General features: G+C 24.4%; 1 protein-coding gene across 4 annotated transcripts in view; it reads right to left on the reverse strand.

Moving 5' to 3' along the window:
* Positions 1–17,780, reverse strand: part of LOC145836084 (band 3 anion transport protein-like) — a 54,010-nt gene extending 36,230 nt beyond the window's left edge. For 3 of the 4 annotated variants that reach the window (XM_082943885.1, XM_082943886.1, XM_082943883.1), the window contains exons 1-3: positions 9,840–9,925; positions 5,652–5,769; positions 1,070–1,234 (exon numbers count right to left, since the gene is read on the reverse strand). In XM_082943885.1, coding sequence (XP_082800011.1) covers positions 1,070–1,234; positions 5,652–5,676 — 190 coding nt within the window. In that variant the 5' untranslated portion in view covers positions 5,677–5,769; positions 9,840–9,925. Of the gene's footprint in view, positions 1–1,069; positions 1,235–5,651; positions 5,770–9,839; positions 9,926–17,622 lie in introns of those variants that run through there. The other variant, XM_082943884.1, reaches the window with a different exon arrangement.
* Positions 17,781–18,172: the final 392 nt, after the last annotated feature.

Raw genomic sequence — 18,172 nt, forward strand, 5'->3', positions numbered from 1 at the left:
ATTGTGCGTTAAATGTCAATATTCTCACACCCTAATCAATTAAATATTATAAGTTCATCTACTAAAACAATGACTTGATTTTGAAGTTTTTTACATAGATTGAATGTCGGTTCTTTCACACCTTAATGAATTAGAACTCATTACTCTATATACTTAACTTGGAACTTTACTGTACAAAATGTCTATTTTTACTTCTAATGTCAATTGAAAACTCACATGAAAACTATAGTGACTTTTTTACACTTATACTTTATGTTTAATAATGTATATTTGAAAAAATTACACAATAGAAATTAACTTAATAAAAATAAAAAGACAATTTACACCTTAATAGATTTAAACGATTACCTAATCAATTAAAATGATTGTCTTAATTCAAAACTTTTGTGTATTAAATGTCAATTTTCTCACACCCTAATCAATTTAAACTATTTATAACTTCATTTACTAAAACAATGACTTGATTTAAAATAAAAGTCTTGTATATTGATTGAATGTCGGTTGGTTCACACCTTAATGAACTAAAATCTAAATGTTCTACTCAATCTATCAAAATAGTTAACTTTGACCTTCAGTGTACTTAATGCTATTTTTTACACCTTTCTCAATAAAAAAAAACATAAATGGCCAACTTATCACACATGTATCAATAAAAAAAAGTATTTGCTCAACAAGTTAAATATATATAAACAAGTAAATAATTGAAGAACTACTTATATTTAGATAATTTAATACCAACTTTATAACAATCCAAATAAATTTAATTATAAGCAATTACAACAACTAATAAAACTTTCTATCTAACACTATTAATGATTAAACACTTAAAATATCTCAACAAAATTACAATTAGATATAAAATAGAAAACTAAATCATATATAAAAGTTAAAAAGCTTGTTTATTACATGCTTTTTAAATAACACTTGCTATTAAACACTATTAATGACTAAATAATTAAAACATCTCAAAAAATTACAATTGGATATAAGATAGAAAATTATATTATCTTCTAAAGTTAAGAATTATTACATACTTTTTAAATATCACTTTTTTTTAATTCAAACAAACCATGGTGCAAGTCGGTGTCTTGCGGAGGAGTGATGTAAAACTTCGGCACCTCACTGTTTACCGTTGTTACGTCATAATCATTACTTGTTACGTCAAGGTTGAGTTTTAATTCGTCATGTGTGACCAATCCGGATCGAACTGCAGAGTTGTCCGTACCTCCTGGCCCTAAAGAAAACAAACCAGATAATAAAAATTTATATCTAATACAAAACATAAACTATTTTAGTAATATGTTTTATTTCATGTAAATATCAAAATATATATATATATATATATATATATATACGTGAATGTAGTCAACTTGTAATTTCATGTTTTTAACAACAAATAAAGTTGACTTAAATTTTCAAGTATTGTTTTTTAACAACAACAATAATTAAAATGTAAGAATTTTAGTGAAGTTAAATTCAAACGAGAGATTATAAGAAAATTTACGTCTAATACAAAACATAAACTAATTTATAATTTATAATATAATAAATCTTATAGTCTTGTTTAATGTAGTAACTGACATTTACATATTTCACAGATAAGTAATTCACATACAACAAAACATGTTTATATGTGAATGCATTCAACTTGTGAACATTTTACTGATACTGGTATTTTAAACGTAAGCACTTATAAAGTATAAGAACTTTTAGACTAGTAGTAATTGATTTTAGTTTAAGTTATTCCAGGCTTTTTATTAGTTATAGATTAATAACTATGAAATAAATTATGTTGACATTAAAATAAAATTAACAAAAACTTAAAATTAATAAAATTTCAATATTCAGAATACAAATAGTCAGCACTCAATTTCAACGAGCTAATGTATTGACAAAGTCTATACTACCGAAATTAAAATTGGCAAAACTTTTATTTTCAAGTTCATTAACAAATTTATGGTTAACAAATTTGTTATATCACCAAAATTAAACTAATTTTAAAGTGAAATTTGGCAACACCTCCAAAGCTTCTAATAAAATTTCATTAAGTGAAAACACTTAAACAACTCTGTCTGTAAGGAGTATTCCAATTTAAATTGCAGGTTTAGTAACATTGGTTAAAAAATAATTTATTGAATTAGGTGAGAATTTCAAGAAGATTATAAAATAATTGAAAAACTCCAGCTTTTTAATAACTGATGAACTGTTTCCAAATAATTATGTCAAGGTTTGGACACAAGTTATAAGTTTAATTAAATAACTTGTAAATAGTTATTGTACTAATATTGAACGATTTCTATATGTTCAGCATTTATGAGAACTACCTTTGATGAGAATTCTATTTTCTTGTTTGTTTTACAAGGCTTTGAATGGATGTTTTTTAATTAATGAAGACAATCATTAGCATATATACCGTGAATTTAATAAACTATTAATAAATTTAGTACCTATTTCATGTGAAATTAACGTTTGAGAGCAATTAAGGCCATAGGGGGGGTCCAACATTTTTTTTTACGAAAATTAACTTAGGCTTTTATATGAAAGCTTTAAGTACAAACTACCAACCAGTTTTTATAGAATTCAAAAATATCATTTAACTTTTGAGATATTTAATTTTTTGTAAAAATTTTTCAATATAAACGTATGGACCGCAAATTTTCCGGGGTCACTTTTCTCGGAAATTTTAAAACGCACTAAAAACCTATCTCCTCCTTCATTTTTTGACCAAGAGACTTCAAATTTTCAGGAAATTTTCCTTTTAATATTTTGAAGAATCTGAATGTTGGAATTTTTGAAATTTTGAAAAATAAAAATTTTATCCACAAAAAACTAAAAAAAAGGGTAGTTTTTTGACAATAATTTTTTTTTTACTCAAAATTAAAAAAATTCCTACAATAGATCTCTTTAAAGTTTAATGATACACATTCTGTAAAAATTTGAGAAAGATTACTCAAAAATTGAAGGAGGAGATAGATTTTTAGTGAAATAGTCTTTTTTCGCATTTTTAGTTTTTGCCTTCCATAAGGAACCTATTGAATGCCCTTTCTTTGATCGCTTATATCTCAAAAGTTATTTTGAGTTTTTTTAAGCGGTTAAAAGTGTCTGATAGCTCAGATTAAATTCTACAAAATAAGATCAAGTTGTAAAAAACAAAGTGGACCCCCCCCCTATGGCCTTAACTTAAATAAAAATATATACTTTATGTTCTCGCTATTCTTAAACAAGTTACTACTATTAACTAAAAAAATTAATTTGTGTTTCATAAAAATAAACACTAAACTTAAATCGTATTTACATTTAATAGCATTTATTATTACACAGGTATCTATAGCCTACAGTTCAAACAGTTTCATACAGTACAGTTCAAAAGCCGTTTAAATAAACAAAACTGAATACCTCACAGCTGTTTTTAAAGTTAAACTATTTAGATAAATTAAGTTATTATTTCATAACAGGAAAAGTTAAAAACCCATTTAACTTAAATAAAAGCAACTCGCACAGTCTAAATATTATCACACAAGTAGCATATAATTCATACAGTTTCATAAAGTTAAAGTTGAGTTATTGGTAAACATAGTTATTGTTTGAAAATCATTTAATATGAAACAAAATATTTTATATATTACATTACTACAGAGTTTACTTATAAAAGATTACCTTTAGATAGTCACAAATGATAAAGGTTTAACTGCTCTAATTTCAGGTTAACAAACTCATTTAGCTTAAACAAAAGCGGCTCATATAGTCTAAATATTATCACACAGGTATATATAACCTATAGTTCATACAGTTTCATACACTTAGGTCAAAACCTTTCGTATAAAGGTGTTAAAACTTGAAAGACTTTCGAAATCCGTTCAATTAATTGCGTAATCCCTGATTTCGATTTCACCTATCAACCTTGGTAACACACTGAATGAAAATCTTGTGAGAATTAAAACTTTAACAACTGTTGTACTTGATACAAGTGTCTCTTATAAATATTTCAAACATTGTACCTATACATAATGTTTTCATTTTGTAGAATGATATTTTAAATCTGGGGAAAACAGTTGTACAATTTGGCATAAACAAACATTATACTATTTTTTGACCTGTTAACCTTCAAACACATTGAACAGAAATTTCTAAGAAATCAAACATCAGCTACCGTATTTGATATTCACAAAACCCTGCTCTATTGTTGAACTTGAAAAGAATTAAGTAACATGCAAACAAGAGTTGTAAGAAAGCGCTTGTTACGGACAATGCGTGTTGTGTGACGTAACAATAAAGTTTCAATTATGACGTAGTAGAAATTAATTGTTGAAAAGGCGGTTGAACAAAGAAAATGTGTTATTTGCCTTTTAATTGTTTTGCTTTGAACTTTTAAAACAAATAATATTATTACGTTTGTTATATAGGGTGTGGACAACAGTAATGTTTAAATTTTCTTATTTGCTAGCATTGTTTGAAGGAGTTTTCTTGAATTGTTTTTCTTTTACCAGTTCAAACGCCTTGCATTCGATTATTTTTCTTTCAAGATTTTTTTGAGGCGTTTTTGAGTTGTTTTTTCCAGTACTTTGTTTTTCAAGGTGTTTGCCTAATTACTTAAGCATTAACAACATTTCAAAGGTGTTTGCTTAATTACTTAAGTTGTAAAGGCATTGTAAAGGTGTTGTTTAATTGTTTTTATACGAATAACATGTGTTTTAAAAGAAAAATATAATTAGAGTGGCTTCTGGGTAATTCTAAAGCAAACAATGATTTTGCAGTTAGTTAGCATTTTTAAATGATGGATTGTAAAATTAGCTTGTTATTTTCGAAGTGTATAATCAGAAATCAAACTTTCAACAAAGAACTTTTTATTCTATTTATTTGCTTTAATTTAGCATTTATTTTTTGATGGATTGTTAACGTAATTAGCTTCGTGAAGTTGCATAATCAGAACAAAAAACATTATATGTAAAGCAAACTCTTTTTAAAAAGGTATTTAAACATAAATTAAACCAATCAATCAATACTTACTAATTGACTTGTTTTTTCTATGTAATGCCTAATCATTTCATTTAGTTTGTACCAAGATTTTTTATGTAAAGCTAATACACTTTAAAAGAGATTTCTACAGAAATTATAGCAATCAATCAATACCTGCTAATTGACTTGCTTTTAAATATATTTCCCAATCATTGTGCAATAATTTTACAAAGGATAACTTAAATGAAGCTAACATGGTTTCAAACTTGATTTTTTTTTAAGTTTTGTTTGAGAGTTTGTAAAGTTTGAGAAAATATTCTGAAGTGTCCAGAAATATTTAAGGTATAATATTAAACTATATATGGCAAAATATAGCCTCACTAATATTTATAAATTAAAACGGTTACTAAAAACGGTTTTTTAAGTATTAACTAATTTTTTAACCTTTGAGTTTAGTATAAATTACCTTATTAACATAACTTATTAACTTAAAAAATACTTAACTATTGCTTACTAGCTCCAGTAACCCTAAAAAAGTTATATCAAATGCTTTAGTACAAATTATAAACCAATTTTAACTTAGCTTATTTGAAAGAACTTAACTATTGCTTATTTATATACATATACTCTAAAAAAGTCAAATCAAATATTCTTAAAATATTTTATATATTTATAAATACATAAAATAAACAAACCGTCAATACCACTTGAGTTAGCCATTCTCTATTTTAATGAAATAATGTGAATATAGTCCTCCTTGAATGCTTGATAGGTAGTTGCAGTTGAAAATACTCGATGCGAACTGCAATTTAACTGTAAAAAATAATTAATATAAATATATTATATCATTTAGTTGCAGTTGAAAATAGTAGATGCGAACTGCAATTTAACTGAAAAAAAAATAATATAAATATATGAATATACGAATATTGTTTGTTATATTATATACTAGTAGGTTTATTTAGTTGCAGTTAAATATGATTGATGCGAAGTGCAGTTTAACTGAAAAATAAAAACTATTATTTATCTATAGTTTATAAAAAAATATTTTTTTTAATGCAGTTGGATGTAGCTTGGGAAATTTGCATTTTAAAACGAATCAACAAAAGTTTTTTATATAATATTCTAAAAACTCATTAATAAATTGCATATTTATGGCCACTCAATTTAGTTTAAATTGATCTTGAACGTAAGTAACAAATAACGAAAGTTTGTACAATAATATTTTATAATTTTTATTAAATTGTATATTTAGGGCCAGGCCATAGAGGTTGGTTTAAATAAATTTTAACTTGTACAGTTTTATTTGAGCTATATAACAACTAAGAAATGTAATTTTTTTAAACAGGCATACATTATTTGGCGAAATAATTTTCGCTTAAAATAATTTGAAACAACAACTAATTTGTCATAAAGATTTCAACAAGACACAACTAACTTAAGTGAAATAATTTGATCATTTCTATAAATTTAATCGATTGAACCTATAAAATTAGGAAAATACTGCGATATAAAATGATAATAAGTATGGTTGAGTTAATTTTAAGAAAAACTACTTGAGTCTTGAGCAACAATAAATCAATTAAATTTTCAGAAAACGAGTGTGAATTTTTCATATACATTTAGAAAGACCAAGTTCATTAAGTGGAATTATTCAATAAACATTAAGCTCAAAACATGTGAAAAACACATCATTTTAAAGTGCTAATTTTAAGAAAACTACTTGAGTCTTAAGCAACAACAAAACAACTAAAGTTGAATAAAAGGACTGTAAAATTGTCAAAAATATTTAAGAAAGATTAAGTTCATTAATATAAATTATTCAATAAACATACAACATATGAGAAAAACACAAATTATTTTGAATTGCCAATTTCAAGAAAAACAACTTGAGTCTTAAGCAATAAGAAAACAACTTAAATTACTACATAAACTTGAAGGCAACTTAATTAAGTTGAATCAATAATATTGTTTAATCAAATGCCAGCACGTGTTGTTAAAGTAGCAGTTAAAGGAAAAGCACTTGAATCTTGAACAACAAAAAATTCTCAAGAGTGAACAGTTAAACATAATCTATTTTCGTGGTAAAACCAAACTTTTGATCAGTGAATAACAAGTTTACAAACTTGATTGATAAATCAATTTTGTTAAAACAATGTCATGAAGTACTGAAAACTTTTCAAATGGAAGCACTATTTTTCCCAGATTTTCAAAATACTACAGAAAGCTTTATTATCATATGTGTACTAAAAACATGTGTTAAGTAGTACAAACAACTCAAATAAATATGTTTTCTTTAAAAACCATAATAGTATAGGCACTTGCAAATTCCAATGTGACATACTGCATTTTATAAGGTTTAAATACACTTATCGCAAGTATATTTTATTTAGTGGTTATTTTAATGCATAGTGAATTCAAAATATGTTTAAAAATTTTTGTTTTTGACTTAAAAACATGTTTTTCAGTTAAAAAAACTTCATAACAATATAGTGAAAGTTATTAAACATAGGCTGACCTAGTTAATGATAAATCATTAAATCAATATTATTGTTAGTTAAATTTGGTTGAGAATATATCATTAAATCAATATTCAAGTTGAACTTAGTTAAGAATAAACTACTAAATCAATATTTTCAATACATCACATGAAAAGCGAAAAATAAACAAGTTAAAGAGAAATGAACAAAAAATTTTGATAAGCTGTTAAAAAATAAAATAAACTAATTAATTGATAGGCGCTAATTTTAACTATAAACATATTACTACAGAAACAACGCAGTTAAAACTAACAAAGTTTTTTAGCTATAGCTAATAATTTAAAGATAAACTTTTCAAATTTTGATTTAAAATTTCTTGGTTTTACATGGTTCTGGTCTTGTTTTATCTTAAATCGAAGTAAATTTTGAACTTAAATTATCTTATAAAATTATATTTAACCATTCTTTTATCAAATCAATATTTTCAGTACGCTTAAAATAGTAAATGAAAGAAAGATTCTAAACAAATTAATTTTAATACGAATAGCGAATTAAAATAAGTTCATTTGTTTTTTTTTTAGATATTCTTTTGATCAAAATGATTCATCATACACTATATAATGTCAATTTGAATTTATTTTAATTAAGCTAGCTACTATCTCATTAAATCGATATTAAAAATAGATCACGCGGTCTATAGTAAACAAATAAGAGAGAAAACTATTGTTATTTGTAAAATGCCGGTATATCATATGATATTGAATAAATATTTAAACTTTCCGTTTAATGCTGTGTGCTTAAGCTAATTTATATTTTAAAACATATTTTGCAATATTTAACAATATTCTTAATATCGACTTGATGTTAATTTAAAGTAAATAAGTTTAATTGCTTGTAAAACATGTTTATAAAACTTAATTACAGACATTGCATATGATTTGTATAAATACCAAAACTATCTGTTTATTTCTTTCTAAGCTAGTTTGTATTTCACAATATATTTTGCAACACACTTGAAATCATTTCAATAGCTGGTAAACTTAATTAAAATTTATTACCAATATATTTAATGATATATTGATAAATAAATATTTAAACAACCTATTTTATAGTAGCATTTTACAACATACTTTGCTACATTTAAAAAAAGTTATAATATTGACACAAAATTAATTTTAGGAAAACAGTTTGATTGCTTATAAATTAAGTTATTAAAACCTTATTACTTGTAAACATATGATTATGTAAAAAAATACTTAACTTTAGTTTAATAGTTGTACTTCACAATTTATTTTTAAATATTTAAAAACACTTTTAATAGTAGCTTAATACTTATTTAAATTAAATTATTTTAATTAGTTATTAAGAAAGTTATTAAAACTTTTTCACCAGTATATCAAATAATAACTAATATATGTTACAAATTCTGTTTCGTATAACTTATATATATTACATTTATTGATACTTGCAACAAATTTCGTTTTTAGTCTAAAACTTTTCAGTTGCTTCAAAAACTAATAATCAATATTGATTGTGGGTCAGTTTTAATTGCTTAAACTTTGCCTCTGTGTGATTAAACTTTTTTTTTTCAAACACTTGGTATTTTTAGTCACGTACACATTGTTTGATATTCACTGACAAAAACTTTAAATTCATCAAAACTACAAACAACAATTAAAATTTAAACAACAAAACTTCACAGACTTCACATTAACAATCTTTTATTTATTGATATCTACTAATTTACTGCTAGTTTTTTAACTTTTATTATATACTGTTGCTACTGTTTTAATCTACTCTTATAATTCACCTTTTATAAAAATATTTTATTTATGAGGAGAAGGTTTAAGAATATATTCTACTTAATAAAGCTTAAAACTGCAGCAAAAATTAACAGAAAACCATTTAAAGATTTATTCTTAAAGTTTGAAAAACACATACATGTTTTATGAGGAATAGAATACAACTGAATTTTTAAAACAAATACTACTGTTTCGTAAAATAAAACAATAACTATTTTAGTTATCGTTCAATTTATAAATAAAATTAATCAATATAAAAAGTTATTTATAATAATTATTGACAAAAAATATATTTATCTTACTTTATTTTGTTTTACTAATATTTATAAACAACTACTCTTTTACAACTATAACCATTAGCATAATAAATAATATTAAAAAACAAACTGCTACTTGACAAATATACAATGTTTTAGAAGTTAACTATTAAAAAACTTAGTTAAGTATATCTAAATTAATTCAAACTTTTCAATTTAATTAACACAAAGCTTAACTTACATATTTTTTAAAATAAAAACTTCGAAATTGTTAAAAATGAGATAACTTAAAAAGTGTGAGAAGAAGTGAATTTTTACAGTTTCTTATCACAATAAAGTATTACCTTGTAAAACGTAAAACTGTACCAAAGAGTCCGTTAGCATCTACGGTGAATCATAAATAATAAAGTGTTTAAAGCATTACCACACTGAAAAGTTGTTGCAACATTTGTTATCTTTTCTAGTAAAATTTCAGTTAAATATTTACTAAAAAACACCACGGGATATGCCTAGGTCGTTAAATTAATGAAATTTGAAAGTGATCGTAAAAATTTACAAACACAACAAGCTTTCTTGTGAAATTAAGGAGGTAATTTTTTTTTAGTTTGTGTGAACCCAAAGCTCATTGACAAAAAAATCACTATAAATAAAAAAAAGCAACAATTTTAATTGTCTCTAATACAACAAACTTTCTTGGTGTTTTAGAAATTGAAAAGGAGGCAAAAACTTTTTAGTTCGAGTGAACCCAAAGCTCATTAACTAAATTCTCTGTATCTTCAAGTGAAAAAAAAGTAATTGAAATTTTTTTTAATTGTTTCAAGGCAGTTTTGTTCAGATCAAAACCGACTTGAATAAAATAAATTTTACAAACTTATTTGAAAATATGAACCTCCTTGCTTTTTAGCTAATTAATTGATAAATAATAATACTCCACTATATTAAATAACCCTATCTTGACACACAACACAAACTAAAACTATCTAAATTAACATCTAGTAAAAAGTTGTATTTAAAAATGTAACAACTTTTTCTTTAGCTTAATTTTATAAACCGGAATAAAATGAATTTTAAATGTCAGACGGAGAAGTGACTAATGCAGCAAGTAAAACATAATTTCAGCATTTTTTAAATAAGTGAAGTAATGTGTTTTATCAAATTAATAGAGTAAGCAAAAACTTTTGATGCAGCCACTTAACCAACAGTCAAAATTGATTGTTGTGTAACAAACTTGCTAAATATAAATTTAAAATACAAGCTGTTGTTTTGCACTTTCCTAAACTTTTGTAAGGCTAATCTAAATGGAACTTTATACAAAATGTTATCAAACTTAGTGCATAAAACTGAGTGTATAAATTAGTTTGAATGTGTTTCGACACATGCTCTAACTAATTAAAGTTGTTAATACAGCTTCAGTGGTAATAAGCAGCTGTAGACATGACTATATATATACACTTTGATTTAAAAAACGATCTATACCTACATAACTTTGTCTTATATATACTATAACTGAATTAAAGTTGTTTTACACAGCATCAGTAGTAAAAAAATGTAGTAGACATGATTAACTAAACACACTTTGATTTTGAAAACGATTTATATCCATATAATTTAGTCTTAGAAAACTCGCACATACTTTTCTACCAAACGAAATTAGCAGAACATTTACTACAATATCAATAATTCTTATAATTAAAAATAGTGTTTAAAGAATATTATTAGCACAATATAACAATTAACAATGAGTAAACACTAAACAACTCAAAACAAGATTAATTTCACACATAACTAAACTATGTATCTCGCTCCAGCTAAACTTTGTACTAACCAATTACATACATGTATTAGAAGTTGTAAATAAAACTAACCAACTTTATAATCTTTTAAATAGGAATAGTCGAATCAAAAACGCAAATTCAAATACCGGCTAGATAAACTTACAACTAAGCCCTAATTTACGCCTTATACTTATTTAAAATAGGCATATGTCAAAAAATAATAATCTATATAATCTTTAAAGTAAATAACTTATATTTTAATAAGGGCTAGCTAATGTAAAAATTAAGTTTTTAATGATGCTTCAATTTATCAGTAAGATTAAAATATTAAGAATAAAAAGTCTATGAAAACAACAACTTAAATTGAACTCAAACCAGGGCTAGCTAATTCAGCAACTAAGCTCTATCTCATTTAAAATGCTTGCAGCTAAAAACTAAATACAAAAAAAAGTTTCAACAATTGATAAATTATCTAAGCTGTATTGAAACTGGCTAATCTAATGACAGTTTCAGACAACAAAACTAAATATGCAAGGCTCACTTTTTTAAATAGCAAATTACCTAAACCTAATCACCCCGCTGGGAATTTTTCGTTTCAGTTAATCATGTAGTAAACCACAGATTAATTAGCGGTGCACGGCAGTTATTTACAAGAATAAACTTTATATTAATTGCCAATTCGATTGCAGTTAATATGTACATTCTGAACTTGATATTTGAAACTCAGTGTAGTTCTATTCGATGGTATTTGAAAACAATGAAATATGTACTTAACACTATTTACAAGAATAAACTTTAAATTAACTGCAGTTAATGTTAGTTTGCGCATTTTAAACTTTGTATTTAAACTTTTTAATTAAACAATTGCAAACAATAAAACCATAAGAAATTTTCATAATATAATGACATACTACAATGGCGGTAGATTAATTAGCGGTACACGGCAATATTTACAACAATAAACTTTATAGTAAGTAGGAGTTAGTAAATTAATTTATTGCATTTAATGTCAATACGTACATTCTGAATTTGCTATTTCAAACTTTACAAAAAACTGTATCTTATGGTAATTTCAAACAATGAAATGTGTATTTAAATAATTAGTTTTATGATATACTTAAAGTATTTACAAGAATTAACTTTTAACTAGCTAGATATTGCAGCTATTGATAATTGGACTTGTATATAAGCTTATTAATATGGTTCTGTTTAATATTATTGTAAGCAATAAAATATGTACTTAACACACTATAGCATGTTTTATAATTAGTAGCTTTAATAGACAACATGGTCTGTTTAAGAAATTATAACAAAAAAGCATAGTACTTAAATGAAACAACTATTTTTTTACATCAGCTTAGCTTAACTTAAAAATTTGTTTTTGAATTAAGCTTATATATATTGTACAAACATATACAAAATATAAAGTAAGGCTTTAAATCCTAGTGATCCAAACAAGCAGAACTAACTAGAAAATCAAAACAACTGTTTTTGTACAAAAATACTTCCGACGTTTTGCTGCTCATAAAAAATAAACAGCTCTACAGAGTCCAACTTCCAAAAGTATGCTTTTAACTAAAAACATACAAAATTATAAAGATGCAATGCATTCGTTAGATAGAGTTGCTTTTTTGAAAACTATTGAAAGGTGCAGAAACTCAACAAAAATGTTATTGAACTTGTTTTCCTGGCAATACTTGACTTGTTTAAAGTTTAAGGCTAAAAAACTTACAAGCTACTTTAAAGTTTTTGTTTGATATATCATCATATATTGATAACCGTTTTATATCAGGGTGTATGACAAGAATAAGCATTACAACATTTTTGGCTGGGAAATACTATTTAAGGCCACAAAATAAAGGTAGGAATCTGTATAATACATAAGCTACGAAAATTTGGAATTGAAATCGAAAACATCATTAAGTCAAAAGCTATTACTAGAACTTACAAAACTTTAAGCTAATAAAAAATAAATTTAACTACATTTATTTTTAGACCTTGGCCGCCTATACGAAGTGTGTTTTGCGGTTGACATTTAATCTCAATACATATACACAAATCCCCGTGTTTGTTTGTATTTTTAAATGTTTGTTTAAATAAGACATTGGCGAATAATGGTAGCATTATAATTATAAAGCTCTTTTAGAAAGAGTTATTCAAAAAATGTATACTTCACCATGGTATAAAACTTTATTTTATATTTAATTGACTACAATTTTCTTTTATTTATGACGATTAATTTTTACAATGAAAACTTTATTTTGGCATTTCAAATTAGTGATGGAGACATTTTGATGACTAGATGATTAGATTATTTTTGAAATAAATATAGTTATAACATAAAAGTATAGTTGTAAACATATACTCAACTAAGAATACTTATCTAAGCTGTGTTGTTTTAAAGAAACACAAGTTTTGAAATGTACAGTGCATTATAAAGCTTAATTTAAATATGTTTATATCATATTACTTTATAAATATATATACTAAAGCTGTGCCAAATTACATACCCATTATGAGAAACAGATTTAACTAGTTCTTGTTTTGTATCATAAATACAATAGTGTTTTGTATGCAAAGATAAGTTTACATTACAGCTATTTGATATGTTATTGTTGTAACACAATATTTTTATCAAACTCAGAAATGTCTTCAAAAAATGAAAATATAAGTAAGTTTGATAGAAAAATTATCAAACACTGTAAAATTGATGATGAAAAATAAAAAGGGTAGTCATTGAAAATAGTATATTAAGCTGTGGTTAAGTGTTCATCCCTAAACAAACAAGTAAATCCATACGGCATTGTTTGTAGAAATTGTTTGTAAATTCATGAGGATTAGCTATGTTTAGATAGGCGTATGTTGAAATAATTTCTTTATAAACATATATGCCTTTGTTAAAAGTGTATGCAATCAATACACTTTTGAATATAAATTTTAGTTGAAAGGACCACTTTGTGGTATGAATAGTTGACATTTTGAATATATGAGATGTAAAATAAACATTCTTAATTTTGTGTTGTTGTTAGAGAAATACAAAATCAAAGCTTTTTTTCATAAACGGTAAATGTAGTTTAAAAAGATCACTGTCTAGATGAAGTTGTTTGACATATTGAATATATAAGATCCTAAAAATTTTATTTTTTAAACTGATTATAGGACCAATACTTTTTTCAAAATCAAGTATTTGTTTCTAACCCTATTTGGTTATTTTCCATTTTTTATCATCAAAAAAATACATTTATGTCAATCATGGTGAGCTTTTGTTTAATTGATTAAACTTGTGTATTTGTTAGAGTAACATTCAACCATTTAATTTAATTATATAAGTATGTAAAAAAATTTGTAAGTATTTTGAAGCAAGTTGACTTTTAAAAGAACTAATGTGTTGTAAACAATTATCACAATGTCATATTATTTACTTAATTTAAAAATTAACTTTGCTGTAATATTTTAAAACCAGATTTTTTTAAATTGGAATATTTTTTATATTTCAAACTTTTATTACAAATTTAACTTCAACCATAACAGTTTGTAAAAATTTGAACTGCATGGCAAAATTATCTTATGCAATTAACAACTTAAAATAAACCAACTTTTTTTTGTGGAAAGCATTTTATAATTAAGCTGTGTGAGCAAAAAATAAACCAACTGTGAAAGAATGTGGTTTAAATTAAAAACAAAACAGTTCTCAAGTGAAACAAACTCGAAAAGTCGAAAGGAAAACAAAAGGGGCCGCACAATTGACACACCTCAAAACTTTTAAGCCAATCAGAAAGCGCTTACAAAATCTGATGGCCAATGAAAATTAAGAGTTTGTGGTGTGTGAAAAATCTTTACAGTTTAATGACTTCCCGAAAAAACACTCCTTTTAACTAAATTGCAATAAAATAAATTACTCTTTTGCTTTTTAGAACACCAACCTTATGCTTTTATTTTTTGTGGCTGATGTACTAAATTACCTTTTGAAAGAATTTTAATGATGTTTATTTAAATAATTGCTTCCTGTTTAAAAAAACACAAATTCCAATTGACAAAGACTCACGTGTTTTGTGATAAAATGTAATAAAGGAAAGCCTACAATTAATTGCCATAAGTTCCATTATTTATCTTCTACTTTTCAAGGGTAAATATTTTAAAGTTATGTTGTTATGTTTAGCTTTTCAATGAAAAAAAAATTAAATTTTTTATACACATCATACATTTGATACTTCTAGTTTAAATTTAAATTTCATTTACAGATATATAAAAAACTTGGAAGAGAATTACAACTAGTTTAACTTATAAATATTTAATCAAGCATTAAAAATAGTGCAATGATTCATAGCTGTTGTACATAACTGTTATATAACTATTAAACAAAATGTTTGTGTTGATAATTTAATTACTGATGAATCATGTAACAAATTGTTTATTCAATTAAAATAGTTATCAACGTAGTCAAAATGATTACATAAGTTTTCTTCAAACTTTGCATTAAAAATTAGCCTACAATTATTTTTAAAACTGAAAAATTAAACGTATACACCAATTTAATCTTTATGTAAAAAAGTAAACTAGTACCCTAATGTACAAAAAATATATATATAGTGAAAAATTGTTTGAAAACCGTTATTTCAAAATTTTGGACCCATTTATGTTCTCAAAAACACTTACTCAGTATTTGTCTTACTTTAATTTAAATAATGGTTAAATAGTTTTCTAAAGTTATATTTACATTTGAGTTATATGATATCAATACTTAAAATGATGTTTGTTATAATGAAACAAGAAACATTTGTTTTACAACTTTGAAATTCAAAAACATATCTTAAAGAGTTCCAGTACTTATTATCCTTTTAATAACAATAATACTAATTTAGATAAGTTGATGTTGAAAGTTATGTTTAGAAATTAATCTATAAATATTTTAAAAAAGTTACTAAAATACACCATGAATAAAAACACAATCTTTATAGCAACATAAATAAACCTTAACAAAGTAAATGCTTATCATGCACAGTAGAAGCATATAAGTATTCTATTTTGTGGATTGTGTGTTGTTATCTATTTCAATAACTACAAATTAATATTTTATGATAAATAAACGTATTAAAGACATACACAAACCTAGAGTTAGATGATGAGTTTATAAAATGATTTTCCCAAAAAAAAATCAACTCAAAATAAGTTCCAAAGTACAACTAAAATAAATATAAAATTATTACAAGTATTAATAAAAAAACTATTATATCTGTTAAAAGTGTAACAAATGTTCTGCACAACATATAATAACTAAAAACTAACTAAATATCGATAATTTTCTTCATTTATATAATAAATTAAGGCCATAGGGGGGTTCAACATTTTTTTACAAAAACAAACTTTAGCTTTTCTATGAAAGCTTTAAGTACAAACTACAAGCCAGTTTTTATAGAATTCAAAAATATAATTTAACTTTTGAGATATTTAATTTTTTGTAAAAATTTTCTGATATTAACGTATGGACCACAAATTTTTGGGGTCAATTTTCTTGGAAATTTTAAAATTTACTAAAAATCTATCTCCTACTTCATTTTTCAAGCAATCTATTTCATACTTTCAGGAAATGTTCCTTATAATACCTTATATTGTTAAAAGGAAAAACTTAACTTTGGAATTTTAGTAATTTAAAAAAATAAAAATTTTATCACAAAAATTAAAAAAAAAGTGTTTTTTTACAAAAAAAATATATTTTTACTATTTTTTTTTTTAATTCCAAAGTAATATTTTTTTTTTTGTTATTGTATAAAGATTAGACAGTGAAAGTTTGAAGAAGATTGCTAGAAAAGTGTAGGAGGAGATAGATTTTTAATGAAATAGTCTTTTTATGCTGTTTCAGTTTTTCCTTCCCATAGGGAACCTATTATGCGGCCCAACTTTGACTGGTCATATCTCAAAATATAATTCAAACTTTTTAAAACGATAAAAACCATCTTGAAGCTTAAAATAAACTCTATAAAATAAGATCAACTTGTAAAAAACATGGTTTACCCCCCCCTATGGCCTTAATTAAAGAAAATTTATGACTTGGTGTTAAAAACTTTTAGTTATGAAAAATGTATAAAAACTAACACATAGCATTATATTCACTTTTTTCTACAGTTTTATAACAAAACTTATTCTAAGTAAGATTAAATAAATACTTTACGTTATGCACAAAACACTTCACTTACATTAACACTAGTATAGACCATACACTTACGTTTTATACTAATTAACTTGATAATAAAACCAACCTTGAGTAAGATAAAGTAAGTGCTTGAAGTGATGCAAAACAAAAAACTATTAACTTGTTAATACTCAGTTTTTTGATAAATAATTATAAACCAACCTTGAGTTAGATAAAGTAAGTACTTGAAGTGATGCACAATATAGTCTTCTTTCAGATGCATCAACGATAAATCTATTTTATTGAAATTAGGTGAGAGCAAATGTTTGAGTGGCGTTAAAACTGACAAACAGTTTCCATACCATGAAATATTTATTTAATTCTCTGTCATTATATTAAAATTTAATAAAAAGTTTTACAAAACATAACACATATCATGAAATATTTATTTAATTCTGTCATTATATTAAAATTTAATTAAAAGTTTATTATATTAGTGACTTGTATAAAAAAACTACACAAACTTAATGAGTTCTACTTAGTAATAATCTATACCAAGATATATTAATTCAATTCTTTGTCATTATACTAATAGCTTATATAAAAATTTTCATAAACTTTATGAGTTCTACTTGGTATATTTCCATACCATGAAATATTTATTTAATTCTCTGTAATTATCTGTGTGAGTATTTAAAACTAAACATACTTACTGTTATAGTGTTTGAAAAAATAAATACATATATCATAGATACCATGAAACATTTATTTA

Source organism: Thalia democratica, chromosome 5 (assembly GCF_965202585.1).
Source record: "Thalia democratica chromosome 5, ktThaDemo2.hap1.1, whole genome shotgun sequence".
Classification (NCBI taxonomy): Eukaryota; Metazoa; Chordata; class Thaliacea; order Salpida; family Salpidae; genus Thalia; species Thalia democratica.